This window comes from Eulemur rufifrons, chromosome 24 (genome assembly GCF_041146395.1).
Source record: "Eulemur rufifrons isolate Redbay chromosome 24, OSU_ERuf_1, whole genome shotgun sequence".
NCBI lineage: Eukaryota > Metazoa > Chordata > Mammalia > Primates > Lemuridae > Eulemur > Eulemur rufifrons.
In genome coordinates, this window is record NC_091006.1 from 17,083,542 (window position 1) to 17,099,266 (window position 15,725).

Genomic DNA, 15,725 nt, shown 5'->3' on the forward strand with positions numbered 1-15,725 from the left:
GGATGTCACTAGACCCTTTCCTGGGCTCCTGCTGCATCTACACTGGAGTCTGATCCAGGCTCTGCCCCACCCCCCAGGGAAGATGCTCCACCTACCAGGACACACTCTGGCCCCTGGGAAGACCCAGGCAGGGGAGCTGTCACTGCATGTCATGTGAGCTCAAGTACCTGCCAGCTCTGCAGGAGGGCTTGACCTCAGAGGCTCCTGGTCCCAGTGCTAGCCCAGGAGGGCAAAGGCTGGGACGTATTCAGGCCAGCGGGAAGGAGAGGGATGGGTGGTGTCAGGGCGGGAACAGACAACAGCAGTGGGTGGTGCTGGGCTCTCTCTCCAGCTCCTTTTCTCCCTCCTCTTGTCAACTCATAGGCAATGTCCCTCCTGTGGACACTGCCTGTCTGCCCCACCTGGCTGAGCCACAAGGAAGGAGGATGTGCTTGCTAAACCTCTCTGTTTACTGGTCGTTGTACTGCTTCTGTGCCTGTCTTGCTTCGTAACAGCCTCACGCAAGAATAAAAATAAGCTCTGAAAGTGAGGGGCTAGACTTCGTGTCTGACAGAGGAGCAGACTGAGGGTCAGGAATCTAGACACTGTGACTGGGTCCCTTTCTCCAGCTCTGTGCACTGGCTTCAGTGTGCAGAAGAGGACAGTGTCAGGCCTGAAAGGCAAGGACAGCACTTCATGGCCACTTATTTCTGGCTCCAACTCTCCCCCTTCCAGTGGTGTGAGACTCACTGATGCTGTCAGAGCGGCTCCCCATTCACCCCGGACAGGAATGAGCCTAATGAGGCCACCTGCCCTCTGTTGCTGAGTCAGGGGCTGAGAAGCGGTGGGTCTGGGTGTCCTTCCTCAGATGGGTGGGTGGGGGGTGGGGGGAGACATGATGATGGCCTCTGTGTTGTTCCTCTACTCCTGGGGTCTGAAGCCAGCTCTCCTCCTTCTAACCACTGTCCAGAGCTCTCCTGTGATTGTCTCCGGGACCATTTATAGGGCTTATGGTTGTGTTTAGAAGAAAGCGGCAGGGGAAAAAATGGGCCGATGCCACCCTGTCTGGATCAGAGGTCTAACGGTCAACGTCTAAGGTTTTATCAGGCAGCTGATCCATATCAGCCACCTGCCATAGTCATAGACGGAAGTCTTACTCAACTGTTTTTTCTGTGGATAAGGAAGTGGGGTTTAGGCATCAGGCATTTTTTTAAGCAACACCAGAATCTTCCATGTGTTTATTTAAAGACATTTTGAGCTTATGACATAATGCTTTCACTTCTGTCGTGGCTTGGGTGCTGCTGGTGAATTTGGGGCTGTTGTTGCTTAAACTGGTTTTCGTTGTATAATTAGGGTTTTTAGCAGGAATATTATGAGCCCATAAGTCCCTCTGCCATCTGAACCCAGACATCCACTTTGGAGCTCATTTTGAAGAATGAGAAGGTGTTAGCCCCATGAGGACCTGGTGATGAGCCTTCTTGGAGGGGGACGTGGCTACACGGACAGGGAGTGGAGCATCAGAACGGGGTCCACAGAGAATAGCTTGAGGGTCAGATGTGGCCATGGAGGAGGAGACAGGGTGAGATTCAGACCACCTAGAACAGAGGTCAGCACACCACAGCCTGTGGGCTGCCTGTTTTTGTACATAACATTTTGTTGGAAAACAGCCATATATATAATTAACTCATTTGCACATTGTCTATGGCTGTTTTTGCATGCAACAGCAGAGTAGAATAGTTGCAACAGACCCTATGTCTTGCAAAGCCTAAAATATTTACTCTCTGGCCCTTTACAAATAAGGTTTGCCCTTCTCTGACTTAGAATCTCATGTTGAGAAGTTTGCAAATTATTCTTTTGGTTCGGGAATTAGGGCAGCATTTTGACTATGGTCAGCTCTGAGATTTAGAAAATTCCCAAAATGCTACTATGTGATTTTACCTGTAGCAGGACATAAAGGAAGCAGAAATTCTAGTAGGAGACAGGTAGTATCGAAAGGGAAGTGGAAAGTGGTGATATTGGAGGGCAAGTCCAGGACGTGATCAATGGTGTTTTGAGTAGCCAGTGACACTGACATGTTGCTGGTACAGTTTATGTGACTGTCCATGCTGAGCCTCTGAACCAAATGTCACTCACTCCTTTCTGGCGGAGGGAGAAGTAACTATAGGCAGGAAACTCTCACTACGCACCAGGACTGGTGTTTTCCATGTGTACCTCTATTTCATCCTCACAGCAGCCCTGTGAGATAGGACGTTGTTCACCCATTTTACAGAGCAGGAAATTGAGACACAGAAGGTAAAGTAGCTCACCCGGTGTCAAGCTCTTAGCAAATGAGAAAGCACAGGTTTGTTCCCAAATATCTCTGATTACAAAGTCTAAGATAATGTCAATATAACATGTAACTCACATACAGTCTATAAAGTTATCTCACATAGGGTGCTAAATCTCCGAGAGTCAGCCTTTAGTGTTTCCCATAGAGGATGTGGATCTTCTGGCTGAGACCAATGCTCCTGTCACTTCCTCACTGGGTCCTGATCTCTGAGTAGTAGCTGGAGGTGCCCTTCGAAGGATTCATCCTAGGGAAGCTGAGGGAGGCATAACACAGCTCCTCCTCCATTCTCATGGTGGAGGCAGCCCCCAATGAGATTGATGGGTCAGGGGAGCCATGGAACTTCGACGTCTTCTGCTGTTCCTGTGTGGTGAGGAGGGAAGGCGGCCAGAAAAGGGCAGTGGGAGGGAGACCAGGAGAAGGCAGAGAGGGTCCATGAAGTGAGTTTGATTCTGAGAAGACATTTCTTCATTTTTCTATTATTTCATCAAACATTTCTTAAGGTCCACTTATTCAGTGAATGAACACATAGAGCACATATTGATTGATTTCCAATTCTCCTGAACACTCACACAGATCTCTATAGAAAACATTATTATTTTACCCATATTACAGACAGGGAAAGGAAGTCTCAGAGGAATTAGATACTTCCCAAGGTAACACATGCATTGACCATGAGTTCAACCCCAGAGCTCTCTGAGACCTCCTATGTACTGGGAACTAAATCCACAGGCAGGGAGCAAAGCAGAGGTAGGCCCTGTGACCTCCAATACTGAAAGAGATGAAGACAGATGCAGACTGGTAATAAACATTCAATTGCAGATTGTGACACCGTGCAGGTGAACAGGACAGAGTAGAATAACGAAGATCTTATCAGACCCAACCTTGTCCTCTTGGAGCTCACAGTGTGGTGGGGAAGCCATGGGAATACAGTCACCACAAGAGGTGAAAAAGCTCCATGCATATAAGCCCATATAGTGTCATGGGAGACAGGCAGTCAGATTCTGCCAGAAATGGCACAGATTTAGAGAGTGTAGCCATTTCCTGCTGCAGGCCCATTTCTGTCCTCTAGATTTACTGCAACATGTCTCAAAAGAGTCCTTGGCATTCACAGTTTCTACTTCCTCCCTTTCCATTCTCTCTTGAACTCTGTGCAATGAAGATATATCTCCACTAGGCTACCAGATCTGCTTTTGCCAAGATCAGCTGTGATACCACTTACTTAAATTCAAATGGTCATTTTCAGTCCCTAACTTACAGGACTTAACAGTATTGGAGGCCGGGCGCGGTGGCTCACGCCTGTAATCCTAGCACTCTGGGAGGCCGAGGTGGGCGGATCGTTTGAGCTCAGGAGTTCGAGACCAGCCTGAGCAAGAGGGAGACCCCATCTCTACTAAAAATAGAAAGAAATTATATGGACAGCTAAAAATATATAGAGAAAAAATTAGCCGGGCATGATGGCGCATGCCTGTAGTCTCAGCTACTCGGGAGGCTGAGACAGGAGGATTGCTTGAGCCCAGGAGTTTGAGGTTGCTGTGAGCTAGGCTGACGCCACAGCACTCACTCTAGCCCGGGCAACAGAGTGAGACTCTGTCTCAAAAAAAAAAACAAAACAAAAAAAAACAGTATTGGAAACAAATGACCAGTCTCTCTTCCCTGAAGCTCTATGTCCTTTAGCCACCAGGACCCAACCCTTGTACTCTCCTGGTCATTCATTTCTCTTCCCTAGCTGCTCCATCTCAGTCTTCTTGCCATTTACACCTCATCTCCCTGACACTAACAGCTGGAATTTCCCAGGGCTTTGTCTGTGGAACTGCAAGGAGACATAGGGACTTTCTTGCATACAGTGTCAGTTAATAAAAGTTTGAGAAGTACAAGGAATTTCATCCTAGTAATCATTGACAATGAGAGATGCATAGAAAAATACCTTCTGATGAATAAGAAAGAGCAGATGAATAAACATGCAAAAAACCCTTTCTCACCGGCAATATCCCACTGGAATTTTTTAGAAGGATCAACTGCATTGAATGGATGGGAGTGTGCCTTCTCTGGAGACAGGTTTGCATATGGAAATATCATCACTTATCAAGACAGGTTTTCTAAGTCTTACAGCCTTTGGCCTTTTGCTGGTTCCACAATCTCGATCTCCATGGGGCTTGTGGTTGCTTTCACAGCCTTTCCCACAATATGGAAATCAGGCACTGTCCAGAAAGTACCACATTGGAGTTAATGTGCACTTAAAAAATTGGATAGCCACATGCAGAAGAATGAAACAGGAACCCTATCTCTCACCAGTCACAAAAATTGATTCAAGATGGATAAAAGACTTAAATGTAAGGCATAAAACCATAGAATTCTATAAGAAAATTTAGGAAAACCTCTTCTAGACATTGGTCTAGGAAAAAAATTATAATTAAGACCCCAATGTCAACTACAGCAGCAACAAAAATAAATCAATGGCACTTGATTAAATTAAAATGCTTCTACACAGCTAAAGAATCAACAGAGCAAATACACAACCTGAAGAGTAGGAAAAAAATATTTGCAATCTACACATCCAATAAGGAGCTAATACCTGAAATCTACAAAGAACTCAAACAAATCAGGAAGAAAACACCAAACAATCCCATTAAAAAGTGTGCAAAAGACAAGAAGTTTCTCAAAAGAAGGTACACAAATGGACAACAAACATATGAAAAAATGCTCAACATCACTAATTATCAGGGAAATGCAAATTAAAACCACAATGAGATAACACCTTACTCCTGTTAAAATGTTTAACAGACATGTTAATGTTTAAAGACATGGAAAAGTAATGTCTAGTGGTAGGAATCAGAAAGTGTTGGCTCTCAAGGTTGGGGATTGACCGAGCATGGGAGCCAGGATCTTTCTGCTGTGGTAGGAAATTTCCATATCCTTGACTGGAGTCTTGACATGGGTACACAGGTGTACAAGTTGGCAAAACTCATGGAATCACATGCTTAAGATTTGTGTATTTTATGGTAGGTGAATTTTGCTATAATTAAAAAAACAAATGATAATTTTAATTTTCAGAAAAAAAATAACCAAATAAACAACTTTGAATTAAAAGAGTTAATAATTGGGTGTTAACAAACAAATAAATGAAGACCTGCCAAAAAGTTTGAGCAGAGATCCCCAGCCTTCATCTCCTCAACTGCACCTTTCTTGTCCCTAAGACTCTGGGCCATTTACTACCCCTTCTTTAACAAATTTTAAGACCATTCAGGAATATTATTTCCTGCTAATTTATTGCCAAAGGGGGCCTGGCCTGCTGTTTGCTTGACTCAATGTTAGATGAGACCAGAGACCTCAGAATCAGGTGGGGTTTAAATTCCAGCCCTGCCCCGAGTAGCTGAGTGGCCTTGAGCCAGCCCCAGTGAGGTTTCCATACAGGTACACCTTGTGGAATGATCAGGTCAGGAGAGTCAGTATATCCATCACTGAAACTGCATCGGATCAATCTGGTTCCAATTTTATGTAACAAAGTTGTGATTTATTTGTTTTGCAGTTGCAGTGGACCCCCAGTTTGAAGGTCACGTAACCTGAGTTTGCCCTGAGCATGGGACCACAGGCAGAACCTAAGTGCTTGATCGAGTTGTGGGGACTGAATTCAGAAGCGCACAACACATGGAAGGATCCAGGTTCCAATCACATTGTGCCCTCCCATCACCCCCATGGCAGGATCCAGTCATGCCTCATTACCCTCGGACTATAAAACCTGTCCTAACCCCGACTCAGGGATACAGATTTGAGCCTGACTCTTGTCTCCTTGTTCGGCTGGCTGGAAATAAACCTTTCTTGCTCCAACAACCTGGTGCTTCCACGTTTGGGTTTACACTGTGCGTGGGGAGAAGGCCCCCATTCCGTTTCTTAACATCGACTCAACTATCGTCTTTTCTTTTCGGTAACATTTATAATCCTCTCTTTTAGCTGTTTTGAAATATACATTATTCTCTCATTTGAGACAACATGGATGAAACTAAAGGACATTATGTTAAGTGAAATAAGCCAAGTGCAGAGAGACAAATACCTTTTGATCTCACTTACATGTGGAATCCATAACAGTCTAACTCATAAAAGTAGAAAGTAGAATAGTGGGTGTCAGAAGCTGGGAGGCACGGTCAAGGTGGACAGAGAAAGGGACGACAGTGGTCAATGGGTACAAGGTTTCAGTTTCACAGGAGGAAAAAGCTCTGGGGTTCTGCTGCACAGCATGGGGCTATAGAGGTCTTTGATTCTACAGGAATCAGCCTCTGATGTCTCCTTTGCCAGGAGGGGACAGGATCCCTCAAACAGGGCCCAGTCTCCACAGTTTCTCATTTGTGGATCTTGATCTCGGAGTACTCGCTGCATGTGGCCTCCTGTCCCGGAGGGTCCTGAGGCTTCCTCTTCTGGAAGCTGAGGGATGCATACTGCACCTCTTCTTCCTGCCCTGAGAAGAGGGCAGCCACAGCTCGGGGAGCCTGGTCTGGGGGGCTGTCATCTGCCTGGGGTTCAATCGGGGACACCTGAGTGAAAAGAGAAAGGAGGGAGTCAGAGCAGAACAATGGGGACAGAACGAGGCAGGGAGTTCGGGGAGGAAGTCCATGAGTTCCTTCATCCACTTGTCCTTCAGGCATTTTTGGTGGAATCTCCTCCATTCAAGCTTTCTATAAATATTTAGTGCTTCATGAGCAACTTACTTGGTGTTTACCAATTTCATTAGCTTCTCAGAACAACCCCATGAGGAAAATATCAAATTGCCTCCATTTTATAGATACGAGCACTGAGGCGGAGGCAGGAAGCAGCCTGCCCAACTCCCTGTTGCACCAGGGTCCAACCCAGTCAGTTCTTTCTGACCCCACAGCCTGGTGTCCCGAGGAGGCCCCTGTGTGTGAGGCCCTAAGCTGGGTGCTGGATGTGCTGGGGTGGACAAGGTGGACAGGGGCCCTGACCTCTTGCAGCTCACTCTGTAACTGAGGGACGTGGAATAAATGACCATCAAACAAACACTCATTTGTGAGTTACTGTATGATGGCCCAAAACACGGTCTGTGAGAAGTACAGGCCCTTGTTCAGACATGGCACCTGCCCTAGGAAGCTCACAGTTTGGTGAGGGGCCCGGTGTAGGGACAAGCCAGTCACAACAAGTATATCCCTCTGATAAGAAGAGGAATGGCTCACAAAAATATCCCCACCCTAACCCCATGGACCCTGGAGGTATGTAACCTTACATGGCAAAAGGGACATTGCAGATCGAGTCAAGTTAAGGACATTGAGATGGGAAGGTTATTCTGAATTATGTGGGTGGACCCAATGTGGTCAATGAGTCTTAACAAGAAAAAGAGGGGGCCAGGTAGACAGTATTAGATGCTTCACTGGTCACCTTGTAGGTGGAGGAAGGGACCAGAGCCGAGGAACGCAGGCATCTCTAGAAGCTAGAAAAGGCAAGAAAGTACATCCTCCCCTGCAGCTGCCAGAAGGCACTGCCCTGCCAGTCAACACCTTGATTTTTGCCCAGGGCAACCCACCGTAGTCATCTGACCACCAGAACTGTAAGATAATACCTTTATCCTGTTTGAAGCCACAACAGAGAGTGATGGAGGCTGCCCACAAGGCCTCCTGCTTAACCTGAGCCCTTCTCCACTGCCCCCCTGAACAACAGAACATGCCTACAGAACTGTCAATGATTTTGCTCTTCCATTCTCTTTTGGTTATTCAAATTAGGATTCACGCGCGTGCGCACTCGCGCACATACCCGCACATGCACGCACTCGCACGCACCACTTTTAAGCACTGCTATTATCAAGATCACCAATGATCTTCACTTGGCTAATCCAAATGACCATTTATCAGTCTTCCTCATCCTGGTTGTTGCAGCAGCAGAGGACGCAGTTGCACGCCGTACCTGCACGGAGGCCCTTTACTCAACTGCAGGACGTCACACTTTCCCGGGTCCCTCCAATCTCCTTGGCAACCCCTTTGCTGGTGATGCCACATGTCCCTGACCCCTAAATAGCAGAGATGCCCCGGACTCTTTACTTCTTCAACTTTGCTTTGTGATCTCACCCACTAAGTTGGCTTCACGTCATCAATAGGCTGATGATCCCTAAATCCATAATTCCAGCCCATTCCTCTCTCCTGGTTATAAACTTTCATCCAACAGTATACTTGAAACTCTGACTCCCTTGTCCAAAGACACATCAAACTCAACCTATTTACACTGAACTTCTTCTTTTCTCCCCCAAATCTCTTTCTCCTTCAATATTCTTAGCCTCAGTGACTGGCACCTCCACTCTTCCAGCAGCTCAGGTAAAACATCTAGGCGACATCCCTCACCCTCTCTGTCACTCACGGCCCACTCCTGAGTTATTAGCAATTCTCATGAGCCTTCACTTCAGATTGGTCCGGAGTCCAGTCCTGGCGGCCTTAATTGCCATCCTCCAGCTGCAACATCTCCTGCCTGGAATGTCCACCAGCCGCCTCTCTAACTCTCTGCTTCTGCTCTTCCTCTACCACCCTTGCTGTCTTCTGCACAAAACTCTCCAGATGCTCAGAGCATGCGGCTGCATGCTCAGACATGACGGATGCACAGGCTGGGCTTCTTCACACTCACTTCCTGCTCACGGCCCTTGCCTCCCTCTGTCTAACCGCACGGACCCGCTGTGGCTCCCCACTCCCCCGTCAGCCTCCTGTGTCTGAGCACTGCCCCTGCTCTTTCCTCTCCTTGGAGACTCTAAGACACACAATAGAATGCCAGACTCTGAGCCTCTTTTGGGCCTTTGCTCAAAAATCATTAACAGAAACCACCAGTCAACCTACGAATGGGGGAAAAAAATTGCAAAGCATACATGTGATTAGAGGTTAATATCCAGAATATACAAAAGCCTCATATACCTCAGCAATGAAAACCAATTAAACCAGTTTCAAAATAGGCAAAAGATTCTGATAGACTTTTCTCAGAAGGAGATATATAAGTGGCCTAGGAGCACATGAAAAGATGCTTGGATCACTAATTGTAAGAGAAATGGAATTCAGCACCATAGTGAGATGTCACCTCACACGCATTAGAATGGCTACTGTCAAAAACAAACAAAACACAGAAAATACCAGCTGCTGGTGAGTATGTAGAGAAATGAGAATGCTTAGATACTGTTGATCTGAATGTAAAATAGCCACTATGGAAAAGGGTATGGCAGTTCCTCAAAAAATTAAAAATAGAATTAACATGGAATCCATCATTCCTCCTTTTGGACATATATCCAAAAGGATTGACAGCAAGATCTTGAGAAGATATATGCACACCCATTTTCACTGCAGCATAATTCACAATTGCCAAGAAATGGAAGCAACCAAAATGCCCATCCATAGATAAATGGATTTCAAAAAGCAGTGTGTATATGCAGAATGGAATATTAATAATCATTCTTTAAAAGGACGGAAATGCTGTCATATCCTACAACATGGATGAACCCTGAGGACATATGTTAAGTAAATAGGCCAGTCATAAGAAGACAAATAATGTATGACTCTACTTATATGAGATATCTAGTGGTCAAATACACAGAAACAGAAAGTTGAATGGCGGTCACCAGGGTATCACTGGGAAGAGGAGGGCCGGGCAGGGAAGTGGGGAGTTGTTATTCAGTGGATATAGAGTTTCAGTTTTGCAAGATGAAAAATTCTAAAATCTGTTGTATAACTGTACACTTAAAAATGGCTAAGATGTTCAATTTTGTGTCATGTGCTTTTATTTATAGGCAAGACAGATAGATGGATGAATGGATGGAAAGATGAAGAGATAGTGAGATATATAGATATATAGATAGATAATAGATGGATAGATATGTAGATAGATGATATGTAGATGACAGGAAACAAAAACAAGCCACAAGCCATCTCCTCAACACTTCCTATTTCCTGTAACCTGGATTTTTGCCAAATTATTCGTCTATTTTTCACATTTTCTTCATTTATTTGTTGTTTTGTTGGTTGCTTAGTGATTGGTTTCGATCTATCCTTCTCTCTAAAATAAGACTTCACTGAGCCCAGTATTTTTAAGTGCTTTTCATGGATGGGATCCTGGCATATATAGTGCTTGTCTCTTGGTAGGTGCTCAATAATTTCCTGACCAAATTAAAGAATGAAAGGATGTGTGTCATTCTGCTGCTCCAAATCTTCTACAGGAAGTGAAATGAGGAGGGAAGAGCATTTGAGGATGGAGAAACAGCCCATGCAAAGATGCAGAGGTGCAAATACCCTTGCTGTGGATGATGATAATAGTGAAAAGCCCAGCGTGGGTGGAGCTCAGAGCAAGAGGCAGGAAGTGGCTGGAGGGCAGGGCTGAGATGAGATGAAGAAGTGTGGTACTCGCCAGAGTCCAAAATGAAAATGCAGCCAAAGATCTCAGGATTGAGATGAAGACTACTTCAATGCAACAGTTTAAAAATAAAATTAATGCTAAATAACCATGAAGAATAAAAATTTAAATAAATCCAGATTAGTGAGTGTGCTTTCCTGAGCAAATTGGAGCCTAGCTCTACTGGAGGCAAAAAAGAGATGATATTTTCAAAATCTACTTCTTTGCTTCCCTAATTCTCAACTGAGAATGCTGCCCTATAAGACAATTTGTCTTGATTAAGTGATGATCTTAAATAATTTTAACTAACTTCAGTTTACTGGACCTGCCATTATTTAAAATTTTGATATTTTACTCAACATGAATTGTTTCATTGATTTCCATCTGTTAGAAAATTACTTAAATTGTCTCAATTACTGAGATTTTTGGCGACCCCTTAAATTTTGCATCCAAGTCAAGAGTCTCACTCTCCTAAGGGTAATTCCATCCTTAGGGGACATGTAGGTATTTAAGAGGCCAGGATGGCAGGGCTGCAGGCTGAGGAGTTGGGGCTTTATTCTCTTGATCAGGGGTGGGCAAACTACAGCCCTTGGGTCAAATCCCACCCACTGCCTGCCTTTGTAAATAAAGTTTTATTGGAACACAGCTAAACTCATCATTTGTACATGGTCTATGGCGGCTTTCATGCTACAACAACAGAGTGGAGTCGCTGCAGCAGGAACTATATAATCCACAGAACCAAACGTATTTACCATCTGGCCCTTACCAAAAATGTTTCTTGGTGTCTGTTCTAGCAGTGTTGGGGGCGGGGGAGCAGCTGTTCAAATGCAGAGGGACTAGGCAGTGATGGCTTTTGGATAATCCCTCCAGGTAGGGAAGAGGAGGTGAGAGGCAGGGAGGTGAGGAGGTCCAAGAAGAGAACCTGAGGTCTCAGCAATGAGAGGGGTCAGGATGGAGGGTGGGGACCAATGCTGGCTGTTCTTAGGGGAAAAATAGGCAAGACATGGTGAACTTTTGGCCATAGGATAAGAAAGAAAGGATATATAGGAGGTAACTCTTCTGGTGTGCCTGGCCATGGAGGAAGCAGAAGGGATGGGCTTCCGTGCTGTGGGCACCATGGGGAATGCAGCGGGGGGAGGGGCAGCTTTTAGGTAGGAGGAAGAGATGAGGAGGCAACGTTGGCCATGTCCAGCTGAGCAATCCTGAAGGCCATCCTGTGGGAGGTGTCCAGGCTGGAAGCTGGATGTGGAGACACCCATGTCACTTACCTGAGAGTCTGGGATGCTGACAGCGTCTGCCTCCTCCACGCCTGTGTCCCCCACTCCCCTTGCTGTTCTTGCTGCCTTCCTCCTGCGGGACCTCACTCTGAGAGGAGAGACCAGAGAGCCTTCAGTCTGGGCAGATGAAAATGAGGGCACAGAGGGCAGGGTGATCCCACCTTTGTTTTCTAGTAAGGGGCTGGAGGGGTGACCATGGTGGGAGAGAGGTTTCCAGTCCCAGAGATGCCAATACTGAGAACACAGTCACCTCCCTCCTGGATAGGGGGCCCTCCAGCTCCCTCCAGCTCTGGTTGCAGGGACTCTGTTCCCCGCCTGCCCTCCCCCGAAGGTCAATGCTTACAGGATGAAGATGATGCAGAAGGACAGGAAGACCAGGGCTGTGGCTCCAGCTCCCCAGACAGCCCCCAGCGTCACCCCTGAGGCAGGCCGCACTTTGTCTACAGAAGCATGAGAGCCGTTCTGGTGACTCAACTCCAAGAGCTGGGTCTCTCCTCCTCCCACCCCTGTAGGGCCGTGGGCTCCTACTCCCCTCCCCCCATCTCTGAGGAAAAGAACAGAGATGGGAAGGAGGAAGGGGGAGACTGCTCGTGGGACCAGTGACACATGGAAGTGCTGGGTGCAGCTTTTCTTTATTTAAGATTTTGAAATTTTGTTCATCATTGATTCTTTTGTGTTCAATTTTATTTTTTTAACAAGATCATTACATCACAATATTACTTCCCTTGATTGCTGACTAGTTCGTCTTTGTGTCTTCTTAAATTTTGTGCCCAAGGTGAGTTCCTAATGTGTCTCACCCTAGTCCCAGCCCTGCAAAGCAAGGACCTTGTCTCCCCAAACACCCCTGTCGATGCCCCAGCCCCTCCCCTCCAAGGTCCACCTCCTCCCCTCGCCCCACCCCAGGCCCCTTGCTGGGTAGAGAGAGGACAGTGATGCTCTGGGTCACAGGGAAGTTCCAGGCCTCACAGCTGAGCCCCCCTTTGTAGCTCAGGGGGCTGCTGGGTTGTCCGTGAGGGTGGGGCAGGTGTGTTCTCCTCGTCTAGACCCTCCCCTACCCACCTGTGTACTCAGTCTGCAGGGAGAGGCTCAGGGAGACGTGCTGGGAGCCCAGAGAGTTCTGAGCTCGGCAGGTGAATTCTCCTTCATCCCTGAGGTGTACTTGAGGCAACTCTAGCAAAAGAGAGCTTGAGGGCTGCGAGGGGTACAGGGTCAGGCTGCCTCGGGTCCAGCTCAGCCTGGCAGGGGGGTTGCTGTTGACAGCACAGACCAGGCGCAGGGACTGGCCCTCCAGGACTGACACAGATGAACTGTTCTCAAGAGCAGTGGGTGCTGTAGAGAAAGAGACAGAGGGTCAGAGAGACAGAGAGATCTGAAGACAGGAAGCAAGGACAGAGAAAGAGACTGGTGAGGAGAACAAACACACAGACGGGAACCAAAGTATAGGAAAACACACACTTTCACCCCTCCCAGTTGGGAATGTAACTTGTACAACCTCGATCCAGAAACACTTGATCATATTTCTCAAAATTAAAGGAAACTTAGGACCTATTCATATCATATATAGGAATTTATCCCACAGACACACACACAGGTGTGAAAGGAGATAGAAGATATTCCTTGCAGTGTGTCTGTTGGTAGGATAAAATAATGCCATGATTTTCTGTTAGCATAAGATGTATATAGAATCAGAGTCCACCCATGCAGTGGGACACCACACAGTCCCAGAGGAGCACGGGGACAGTCTGCACTACTGACGTCAAACCACCTCTGAGGTCCTTCAGGTGAACAGCCTGTGTGAACACTGGTGGGTTCTGGGAGGGGGGATGGGCCTCTAGCACATAAACTATTGGGGAAATAAAAGATGAGGCTGGAGGAGTCTTTAGGAGATGAATGGCAAGAGGCCTGGAGGCTGGTTCTGCTGTGAGTGTCACCCTGTCCTTGTGGGCTGAGGGGGGTGTGGAGGAGTCTGAGGGGAGGGAAGGGCACAGGGGGCTGAGGGTGGGCAGGGGCCCTGGGATGACCACAAGGGGCTCTCAGGTGACCAGGGTGAGTCCCGGGTGAGGAGGATGCGCCTGCCCTGACTGAAGAGGCCCTGCTCCCACAGCCCACGGAGGGCCCCGTCCTACCTGTGCCGTTTCCTCGGACGACAGTCACAGTCAAGTTCTGAGGAGAGTCTGGGGCAGAAAAACATGGCACCCCTGTGTCACTGCTGAGGGCTGAGTGGACGCTGGCCTCTGTCCCCAGGAGCCATGTCAAGGGGGAGGGTGGAGCCAGCAGTCTCCTCTACCTTCCCGCCTGGACCCCAGGGCCCAGCACTCTTTGTGCATCCCTGACCCCATCCCGCTGCCCTGGGGACCCCAAGCAGGGGCCTGAACATCCCAGCCCAGCTCTCACATGATACATTGAGGTGGACGGTCCTTGTCGTGGTCACATGGACCCCAGGCAAGAGCACCTGGCAGGTGAGGCTGGTGCTGTGGTCCTGGGGTTTTGGAATGAGGGTGAGCATCGAGGAGCGGCCGATGGTGGGGCCCTGGGGGGACACAGAGACCCCCACCCAGGAGATCCTGGGAGGCGTCCCCTGTTCACAGGCCCAGGGCACAGAGCAGGTCAGGTTCACGGGGCGGCCAGACTCCAGGGTCCCCGGGAGGAGGATGTCAGGCGTGTGGGTCAGGTCTGGGGAGGAGAGGGGGACACGCAGGGTCAGGAGGGAGGGTCCGAGGTGCGGCCCTGAGAGGAGCTCAGGCTCTGGTCCAGCTCCTCCCCTGAGCCCCACAGGCTTCACCCCCAGCCCCTCCCAGGGTGGAAGTCCCAGCCCAGCCCTGCCTTGCAGCCCCCACCACCTCCCCTTGTGGGCACCCCTGGAGCCCGAGCCTTACCTGTCACTTGTACAAAGAGCTGGGGACATGTGTAGCTCCATTTCACAATTCCTCTCTCTACCCGAAAGAAGTATGGTCCGCTGTCCCTCCTTCTGGCATCTCTGATGCTCAGGGAGCAGGTCTTGGGTAATCCGAGGAGGTGGAATCGGCCCTGGGTCGCCTCCTGCACCTTCCTAGCTGGGTCGTTTGTGGCCACAGGGGCGTCCCTCTCCACATCGGCACCTTCCCGGAACCAGTAGCCATGAACTGGGTCAGAGTCCCTCCAGCCATACCAGCGGTAGGAGAAGGAGCAGGTCACATAGACACATAGGCCCTCCTGCACTGTCACCACCCTCTCCACTTCCAGTGTGTAACTGTCCCAGTACCATCTCTGTCCCTCCACCCCCGCCCTCCCCCAGAGCAGGGCCAGCAGCAGCAGCAGCATGGCGGGTGCAGGTGCCAGCGCCCACCGGGGAAAGGCTGCTCCTCGGGGTTCTTCTCGCAGGAACTGAGAGCTCAGGACTCAGAGGAGGCCCCACAGGAAGACGGGGGCGAGGTCAGAGTTGTGGCCCTCCTCAGGGGAGGAACCTCACACCCTGATACTATCAGGGCCTGGGCGGCCCTCAGAGATCGACTGTCACCACCCACGTCCACTCCTGGGTACCCTGTGGCCAGAGAGGGTGAGACACTCAGCTATGCTCCCCCCACATGCAGGGCCCAGCCACATCTCCTGCCTCCCTGTCAACGCCCTTCCCCTCAAGGGACATTTTCTGGAAGGTGACAGTGGGTCCCATCTGGCTGGACTCCTGAGTTTTGGGCTGTGGACATTTGCGGAGGGCAGGGGTGGGGCTCAGGGACATGGTGATGGAGGAGGCCCAGGAGGGGTGGGCAGCAGCCTCCTTGACCCTCAGCAACCACATGTGGGTGTCC

The 15,725-nt window shown here is 48.7% G+C and overlaps 1 protein-coding gene across 2 annotated transcripts; it reads right to left on the reverse strand.

The window, feature by feature from the left end:
• Positions 1-6,642: 6,642 nt before the first annotated feature.
• Positions 6,643-15,240, reverse strand: LOC138374768 (sialic acid-binding Ig-like lectin 8). 2 transcript variants are annotated; one of them, XM_069457889.1, is made up of 7 exons: positions 14,817-15,240; positions 14,335-14,613; positions 14,067-14,114; positions 13,000-13,269; positions 12,284-12,374; positions 11,932-12,028; positions 6,643-6,834 (listed from the first exon to the last, which is right to left on the reverse strand). In XM_069457889.1, exons 1-7 carry the CDS (start codon positions 15,238-15,240, stop codon positions 6,643-6,645), a joined length of 1,401 nt encoding a protein of 466 aa, XP_069313990.1. The 2 variants fall into 2 exon arrangements, with proteins under 2 accessions (XP_069313990.1, XP_069313989.1); XM_069457888.1 differs by having other exon boundaries at positions 12,284-12,380.
• Between the last annotated feature and the right edge of the window lie 485 nt (positions 15,241-15,725).

Excerpts from the sequence above, each read along its gene's own strand:
- LOC138374768 (XM_069457888.1), bottom strand. The coding sequence starts at position 15,240 with ATGCTGCTGCTGCTGCTGGCCCTGCTCTGGGGGAGGGCGGGGGTGGAG. Across the intron at positions 14,115-14,334 it reads CGTCCACCTCAATGTATCAT|ACTCTCCTCAGAACTTGACT; the intron begins GTGAGAGCTGGG and ends TTTCTGCCCCAG. Across the intron at positions 13,270-14,066 it reads CGTCCGAGGAAACGGCACAG|CACCCACTGCTCTTGAGAAC; the intron begins GTAGGACGGGGC and ends CTTTCTCTACAG.